Source organism: Micropterus dolomieu, linkage group LG02, assembly GCF_021292245.1.
Source record: "Micropterus dolomieu isolate WLL.071019.BEF.003 ecotype Adirondacks linkage group LG02, ASM2129224v1, whole genome shotgun sequence".
NCBI classification, from domain to species: Eukaryota; Metazoa; Chordata; class Actinopteri; order Centrarchiformes; family Centrarchidae; genus Micropterus; species Micropterus dolomieu.
The window spans coordinates 25,856,836-25,865,581 of record NC_060151.1 but is presented as its reverse complement, the minus strand read 5'-3'; the positions used below and the strand labels follow the sequence as shown (position 1 = coordinate 25,865,581).

Below are 8,746 nucleotides of genomic sequence, written 5' to 3'. Positions count from 1 at the left end.
TGTGTCTTATCAGTAAAAATATTAGCAAAATGCACTTGAAGCACCAAAAGTGAAAGTACTCTTTAGGCAGAAAAATGGCCCCCATCAGTGTTTTAAAACATTTAAAGATTAAAAGAATTAGAAAAAGAAGCAGGTGAACCCCATAAGAAAACTGAGTGAGCACAGCAGGATAGTAGAGAGAAATTACTAGACACAATAGTTATCTATGAATAAGTAGGGTAAGATAATGCAATATACTGAGCATAGTGAATAAAAACACATCCACTCATATACCCATTATATCTGCAAATATCAAGATATATGGTAGTGTATCATACTGTGTCATCTGCACCATTAGATCTCAAGATTGTAAAGGGTGGACACTATCATGCTATGCAATTTAAACATAATCCCATTTAGACTGAATACTGTTGAGAAGCTGCAATTGTTGAACGTGTTCTGTTAACTAATTTCTGACAGCATATTTATGGTTCTGTGTTGAAGGATCGCATTACATTTTGAGATTGTGTGGCCAAAACCCCCCAAAAGATTGTGCTTTCATATAACCCAGACTTAAATCTGGATAGACACCGTCATTGTATCCATCTTAGATGGTCAGCCACACAGATGTAACCAAATCTAGTTCAGAGACTGCTGACACAATCTGAAAGTTAAATTTAGCATTAAGCCTCACTCATTCTGGTCCCCGTTATAGACCCCTCACTCTATAAACTGCTGATACTAACAGGTCTCGGTATCAGTTTCTATGTCGTACACAACTGTCTTAAGACCTGTTACATTTTTTTCACCCATCAATTGCATTGTAAATCAAATTACTTGAAATTAACAACAAACAATGAAAACAGTTAACAGACTCCAGTGCATTTTATTATGTTTGCTCAGATATTCATTAGAAACAGCCTGCATGAAACCAATCATAGCAGATATAAATTAAAATGTCCATGATAGTATTGTTTAAGATTATATTAATGCTAATACATTTCTGCTGAAACCACAGCAATGCTTTATTTCTTTTTAAAATGTGGCCTAATATCACCAAATGGTGTGTTCTCTCCCAGCAGATTTTAGTTAAAAAGCTCCCTAAGCTAGCTTTCAAACAGAGCTTTGATTACATTTTGAGAAGATGGTTGGAGAGAAAAGAAAAAAAAAAAAAAATTCCCGGCAGGAATTGTGGTGAGATATGATGGTGAGACAGCCCCTCTCACTTAACATGGACAGTTCACTCTCAGTCATTAACTTTCAGCCACACCAAATGGAGCAGGCGGTGACAGAGACAGCTAAGCTTGACACACCCAGAGGCACAGGATGTCTTTTTAGAGCTGGAGCGACTGTGAGCCAGAGCTGCAGACTGTGGAGAAAAGTGTCTGAGCTGGGCACTGTGCTTGTTTCACTATCTCTGTGGTGGTCTTTCACATGGCTTTCACTTTGATCTGCTTCATCTTCATCTGCTTCTTCTCAATCTTCTTCTGCTCTCGCCGCTGGGCTGCTTCCTGATAAATAACAAAAGGGGGGGGGGGAAAAATGTATGAGACATAAATCCCAACATTGAAAATGAGATCTATACTCATGTGTGCTTTTCTTTATAATAATTTGATTGACATTTTAGGTCATATGCTGATTTGCTTCTATGCTGAGAATTAGATAAGAAGATTTATGCAGCTCCTGGGAAACCGTTTGAAACAGCTATCCTGGCTCTATCCAAGGGTAACAAAATCCACCTAACAACACCTCTAAAGATTAGTTAACAAATTATGTAGCTTTGTTTAATCCGTACAAAAACTGAAATGTGAAAACTGCTATCTCTTGGCTGGGAGCAGTGATTTCTTGGCGTCTCCAGTTTCATTTTTACACTTTGGTTTCTATCCAGATTGAAACAAACAATATAACATGTTAATTTAGCTTTAGAGGTGATTGATTTTGTTACTTTTGGACAGGGACAGTCTTGCCCCCCTTGGCTTCCAGTCTTAATGCTAAGCTAACTCTCTGCTGGCTAAAGCTAAATATTTACCGTAATGATGCAAATGTTATCAATCTTCTTATCTAACTCTTGGCAAGCAAGAGTAAAAGCAGATGTCAAAATATTCCTTTAAACATTTTTTGTGGGGTTTGTGTGTGGCATTTCCGATTTCTGACCTCAAGACGACGTTGTCTGTCAGGGTCCTCCTCATTCATGATCCTCTCTTTCTCAGCCCTCTTCTTCTCCTCCCGGCGGGTCTGGGCTGCCTCCTGACGCTGAGCGTGAGTCTGCTTCAGGAAGTTCTCCTCCACACGGGCCCGGTTTCTGTCTGCTTTCTGTTTGCCCTAAATATACAGGGAGGATGAAAAGACACTGAAATTTAAAAGCACAAAATACAGCAAATAAGTGAGTGGTTATTTTGATGCGTTATAAAAAAAAAAAAAAAAGGTACCAGAGCAAAATAATTCTACTCACCTCTCTGTTGAGACGGAGTTTCTTGACTTTATCGATGCTGTAGATCACCATGTTCATGAGAGGGAGCAGAGCATCCATGTCTTTGGGAGAGGTGTTGCCCATGCCAGGCACTACAAACACACATTAATTAAACACACTAGTAAAATCAAATGATGTGGCCATGAGGTATAGTGAAGATTTTTTCATATAGAAGACAAAATGCTCACCATTAAATGTAAACAGCAGCGTCTTCTTGGTCTCAGGCAGCTTTAAGGGCTGACCCTCCCTGACAAAAACACCACAAGAACTTTTAGTACCATGTAGAAAATGCTAAATAACTCGCATGTAAGATGCAAAAAGATTTAAAAACAAAAGCTTACTCTTGCATAACTTTTGGACCAGAAAATTGGTCCGAGAAATGAATGGACTCAATCTTGTCAGCATTGTTGGTGATATAATGCACCATCTAAAAATACCAAAAACAGATACAGACACATGAGAGCTGTAATATGTTGTCAGCCAAATCAAGAAACCCCATTCAGTACTCTGCAGTGTCTTTTTGTGGTAATACTGTATGTGAAATAAGCATAAAAACACTACCTTGTTGTCCATCACCCCATCTGTGACTTCACCCATCTCACTTAGAATAGCCAGGGAGTCTGGGAGCCCATACTTTGCCCCAGACTTAGGCTTGTCCCCGCAGAACTCACTCTATGGAAAAGGAACAAAAATGTATACCAGGTATACAAGTTGTAATAACTAAGTAGGTAAGCAACAGAGAAAACATTGTCAATGGGCAAAACTGTAACAGTGAACAAGGACTACAAATAAAACAATCCACATGTAGTAACAACAGTACTGTATAGTAAACATCATTTTGATGTGCACAAGTTGTGGAGGATATTTACCAAGTCCTGCATCTCCTTCTGAAGCCTGGCCATGGCCTTCTTGGTGCCAACAGCAAACACAAAAGTGTCCATGTCCTCCTCATTAAGAGTCACTTTGATTTGCTGCAAACAGACAGACGCTGTGGGTGAGACAATGATTGCAACTACTACTACTTTTCGAAGCACAGTCCAGCGCATCTGTGCTGTGCGATAAACATTACAGACTCCACAAAGAGTTATTTGAATTGATATTTGACTATTACATACCACTTGATCACAGATGGGCCTCATCATCCTGGCCAGAACATTGAGCAGGTCCTGCCTCTTCAGAAACTTGAATAGACCACAAGGAACATTACACATGACTGTATGTTTAACACACAGACACACACACACCAATATATGAAAACATTTCACCTATACCTTAAGTTGGATCAGCATGCCTTCACAGCACACACGTCCCGAGCACCAAAGGTTGTAGATGTGCTCATTTTCCTGATTCAGCTTCCCAGTGCTCACTGCTTCTTTACTGGTGCCATCGTCACCTGGACATGCAAATTATTGACACAATATGTGCTTTATATAGACTGTCACCATTTAATGCATTTGAACCAAGGACAAAGCACAAGCATATGCAAGTAATATTTCATACACTCACCCACTAGTGCAAAGTTGCTCTCTAGAAGTTCTCTGTGTGAGTTGAACCAGGCCTGAGCAAGGCGACTGTTCTTGTTCTTGCCAATGATGTAGTTCATGATGTAGGCCAACAGGCCAGTCACCATCAGGATCTCCATGTAATAACTCTCCCAGCTGTTTTGCAGATGTGCAGGAACCTGCAGAGAAACAGCAAATAGTCGTAAGTATTATAACGGGAGTCCAATGCATTTTTTCAAAATACATGATAATATACCGGTCAATAGTTGTTGTTTTTTTTAAAGTGACCAAGATACATACTGAGTGGGACATTTTACAGTTGAAAAATTAAGTGCTCTCTGGTGGACAAACTATGTAATGATGACACCGTTTCTAAAATTCCTCAAACCAAGTTTGGCATTTCTGTACCGAAATTTCTTGTTACTTGTTGGCCAATATAGACACGATATATCTGCAATAAGCTAATAAGCTAATATTGGCCAATATATCTATCTAGCTCCAATTAGTATCAATGCAAACGAAACAATGGTAAATTAGGCTGAAGACAATTAGTTGCCTTAGGCTACAATTTCAGTGTTACATAGTGAAATTGTGGGAAAAGTTAATGTAAACTGCATCCTCGCTAACCAACACAATTCAGCAGCAGCTACACAACAGTGGAGTAATCTACTTTAATTTTTCCTCGCATTAGCCTCCCTAAGCTGCATAATTGCATTTTTAATACCATAACACACAGATAATATATTAAGCCCTATAGGGCAGCATCCCCCAAGCATAAATGCCTTTACAGTAAAATGTATCTTTTGCAAGCAACAGAAATTGTTTGCACATTCAGAACCTGGGAAAATCACAATCAGCAGAAGGTAGTAGGTGAGAAGATTTAAGCAATAAACCCGGCTTACTGTGTGGATTATGAGGGGATCCTTCATGGAGTGGCCTGTCTTCTCCATGTCTCCAATCCCCTCAAACTCCTCCTGGTCATATTTGCTGTACATGTCTTGATCCTAGGGAAACATGGAGTTGAAAGGGCTTTGCTACAAATCTGTATAAATGAATATAATACTATAAATGATCAAAAATGATATATGCATACTGTGCTAAAGAATTAAGCTGTCAATAAAAGGAAATGTACCTGTGTCTCTGAGTCCTCAAAACCATCTTGGCCATCCTCCAGCTCCACAGTGGCTTCATCTTCATCTTCATCCTCTTCAGGCTGCGAGGACGGTGAGACACGAGGCGGAGGGGCAGTTTCTTCCTCGGCCGCTGGATCATCGTTCATGTCCTCAAACTCAGCAAAGTCATTGTCATCAAAGTCTGCTAGGTCCTCGCCATCATCAAAGTCATCATTGTAGCGTCCCTTGGAGACAGGAAGGGCCAGGAGGAGCAGCAGAGCTGGTATCAGGAGGAGATACGCACTGCGCATAATGGGACCTGCACCAAAGGGAGAAAGCAGACTGAAACAGAGCTCACGCAGGCAGAGAGGAAAACATGTAAATAAGGGTGGTTTAAGAAGTGACAGAGAAGGTCAAATACAGACGTTTCACATGCCTACTACAAACTCTAAACATTATGAAAGAAAACTCTTACACACCCTTCCAAAAACAACTGTAGGGAAATGAAATCTATTCCGATGTGTCTCAATCACTACATGTCGCAACTTGCAAGTGCAAGTTATTTGTGTTTAAGCTGTCGTTCAATGAGGTCTGCCCTAATATTATAGTCTCTAGAGTACTTCGAAGCATTACATGGTATAAGTAAAAGAGGTATCAGTTCAAGCCAAGAACATTACACTATTAACGTTACACTACTTGTACACAAACAGCTGCACCTCCAGCCACTAGACTATCCTGAAGTTTGTGTATGACACCACCCTCATTGGGCTCATCTCTGGTGGTGATAAGTCTGCCTATAGGTGGGAGATTGACCCTCAGGTGACCTTGTGCAGCCAGATCAATCTGGAGCTCAATGCTCTGAAGAAAGTGTTGATGGTCGTGGATTTTAGAAACAGCCCAGCCCCCAGGCAGCACTACTTTTTGTATTAGTGTTATTATTTTGTATAATTTCAATTTTTGTTTAAATATCTTTACTATTTATATATGCCTTTATTTATGTGTACTGTTAAGCACAAATATATACCAAGGCAAATTCATCCCATGTGAAAATGTACCTAGCAATAAACCTGATTCTGACTCTATGCCATGTAGATATTTAACATGTCAATCAGAATTGGGCAGAAAACATCTGTCTTGACTGTTCCCAGGGGGCCTCTGGCAATGACAGTTACACTGTGACAGAGCCCTGGTTAAACTGGTACAAATTACAGTAAACAACTCAGTCCCTGCTCTCACTGTGGGTAATCACGTGACAAATCCCAAAGAGGAAAAGATACCTTACGGACCGAGACTCGCCAGAAAACAATGATTGCGGAAGAATAGGAAAGGTTTGAGAAGTAACGTTATTGGGACACGTTGTTTAATGTCATTCTCGCTGCTCACATCCAATGCTGTCACGGTGTCATTGTGAATAAAAGTGATGCAACGTACAGACTATGCTCGGTCAAACTTAGGGAGCTGTGGGAGCATATGCGTTTGAATCCGGTGAATATTCACCCAGATATTATCGCTAGCTCAACTAACTTCAGCCAACAATCAAACCTTTGCTTGCTAACTAACAGGGGCTATGTCTGACTTTCTACGTTTTTTTTTAGTGGCATTCATATCAAAACTAAAAACGTGCACTTACCTAATGACATATGTAGGATTAAACCACAAGCCGTAGTCGAAGTAGCAGACCCATCCCCCCCGCACTCACTCACTTTATAATTAGCTGTTTGCTAATCTGGCATTAGCATGCTAACGGTGGCTAACTAGCATGGCACCTTGTTGCTAGCAACCAACCTGATCCTGAACGGAAAGCAGCCTTTTTCTTTTTTCTGTTGAACACTTATTAAAAGTTGTATCAAAACAAAACGAATAAGAAGCTTACCTGGAGAATTACTGACAATAAACGTAGCGCTGGTTGAGCTGAACTGCCCTTGTAGTGATGTTAACGCCTGAAGTGCACGGCTCTTCTTCTTCTTCTTCTTCTTCTTAATGTTTTTCATTGCGGTTGGGAAACGATGTCATGGCGTATTGCCGCCACCAGCTGGACTGGAGTGTGGATCGGGAATCTAATCACACATTCACCAATTCTTATAATAAATTAAAGAAAAGAAAATGAGAAAAAATAAGTTCGTTCTCCCAAGATACTGAAACAACAACACACAACAACCTAGAATTTCAGGTCACACTTTATTTTGTGGTGCACTAATAGGACATGAAAAGCTGGATGCCTACTTTGTATTAAAATAGAAATGAAAATGAAAATTAGAAATGATTCTTTATTGTTATATTTGCCATATTAGACCCAAAATACACTATACTTTATTGTTACAGATTGTCTAATTATAAGCCAAAAAGGATCCCAATACACAATTTGATCATGGTCTCTTGTCTTCTTAGTCATAGTCTTCACAGTGCTTTTGCCGCCTTTATTTCATGTATGCTTTATTGTGGTCTTTATTTCTGTTAATTTTAAGCTTTGAATTGCCTTGTTACCAAAATGTACTGTAAACCTGCCTTGCCTTGCCTTCAGACTGAGATTTTACACACAAAAACAAACATGATTGGAAGAAGTTTAAACTAGACAAGAGTACAAAGTTAGACCACTTACAGCATCAACATATGTGCCTATATTTCCATGTTTACAAACCACTCCAAATCAACCTAAAGTTAGGTTTCTATAAGAGAAACATGTGCTTATTTTCTGTTGGTGCATGGAAAACATTAATTCAGTGAGGGTGGACAAAGTGGTGGATTACAAGTACCTGGGAGACAATACACTGGACTGGGCCAAGAACACTCAAGCCCTCTACAGGAAGGGCCAGAGCCGTCTCTCCTTTCTGAGGAGGCTGAGGTCCTTCAACATCTGCCGGACATGAATATGTTGTATGAGTCTGTGGTGGCCAGTTCTATCCTGTCTATTAATAGTGGACATTAATAGACTGCAAGGCCAACGACGTTGTGGGGGTGGAGCTGGACTCTCTGTCGGTGGTGTCAGAGAGAAGGATGCTATTCAAGCTCATAGACATTACATTTATTCATTTAGCTGACGCTTTTATCCAAAGTAACTTACAGAGGTCGCAGACCTCTGGAGCAACTAGGGTTAAGCGTCTTGCTCAGGGACACAATGGTGGATGTCTCATAGTGGGAATTGAACCTAGGTCTCCTACACCAAAGGCATCTTATCTATGCACCATCACCCCCCCAGACTGTAAATAAAAATCAAGCTACATGTTATCTTGGACAATGACTACCACTCACTCCATGATGTGCTGGTCAAACACAGGAGCACTTTCAATGCAAGACTCATCCCTTCAAAATGCACCACAGAGCAGAGAGGAAGTCATTCCTTCCTGTGGCCATCAAACTATTTAACTCCTCCCTCAGAGTATCAGGCACTCGGACACTAGTCATTAACTGCAACTTGTAGTGCAATAACTGACATATGGTGCAATATTCTCTGTCATAATACTTATGTGCAATACTTTCTGTTTCATTACTTGGGTCCTCCTGTTGGAGCTGGAATTACTGTGGCTTCTGGCACCAGACTTGCCCACCAATGGATCCTCATTAAGGATTTTTATTCCATCACTACTAATCATCACTACTAGCACTCATCTTTGTTTATTATTATTACACTAGTCATTCCTGCTATGTATTTATCATTGCGCTTCTGTTAATATTGCATTATACTC

General features: G+C 40.1%; 1 protein-coding gene across 2 annotated transcripts; it reads right to left on the bottom strand.

The window, feature by feature from the left end:
• Nucleotides 1-845: 845 nt before the first annotated feature.
• On the bottom strand, nt 846-7,091 carry ccdc47 (coiled-coil domain containing 47). 2 transcript variants are annotated; one of them, XM_046043036.1, is made up of 13 exons: nt 6,937-7,091; nt 5,084-5,382; nt 4,854-4,955; nt 3,956-4,130; nt 3,721-3,842; nt 3,565-3,630; nt 3,319-3,420; nt 3,011-3,121; nt 2,791-2,876; nt 2,638-2,696; nt 2,432-2,541; nt 2,134-2,301; nt 846-1,490 (listed from the first exon to the last, which is right to left on the bottom strand). In XM_046043036.1, exons 1-13 carry the CDS (start codon nt 7,052-7,054, stop codon nt 1,410-1,412), a joined length of 1,599 nt encoding a protein of 532 aa, XP_045898992.1. In that variant the 5' UTR covers nt 7,055-7,091; the 3' UTR covers nt 846-1,409. The 2 variants fall into 2 exon arrangements, with proteins under 2 accessions (XP_045898992.1, XP_045898996.1); XM_046043040.1 differs by lacking the exon at nt 6,937-7,091 and adding an exon at nt 6,694-6,718.
• Nucleotides 7,092-8,746: the final 1,655 nt, after the last annotated feature.

Coding starts and splice junctions, on each gene's coding strand:
- ccdc47 (XM_046043036.1), bottom strand. CDS start 7,054: ATGAAAAACATTAAGAAGAAGAAGAAGAAGAAGAAGAGCCGTGCACTT. Junction 5,383..6,936: donor TATTGTCAGTAATTCTCCAG/GTAAGCTTCTTA, acceptor CCTTTGGTGCAG/GTCCCATTATGCGCAGTGCG. Junction 3,843..3,955: donor GAGCAACTTTGCACTAGTGG/GTGAGTGTATGA, acceptor TTGCATGTCCAG/GTGACGATGGCACCAGTAAA.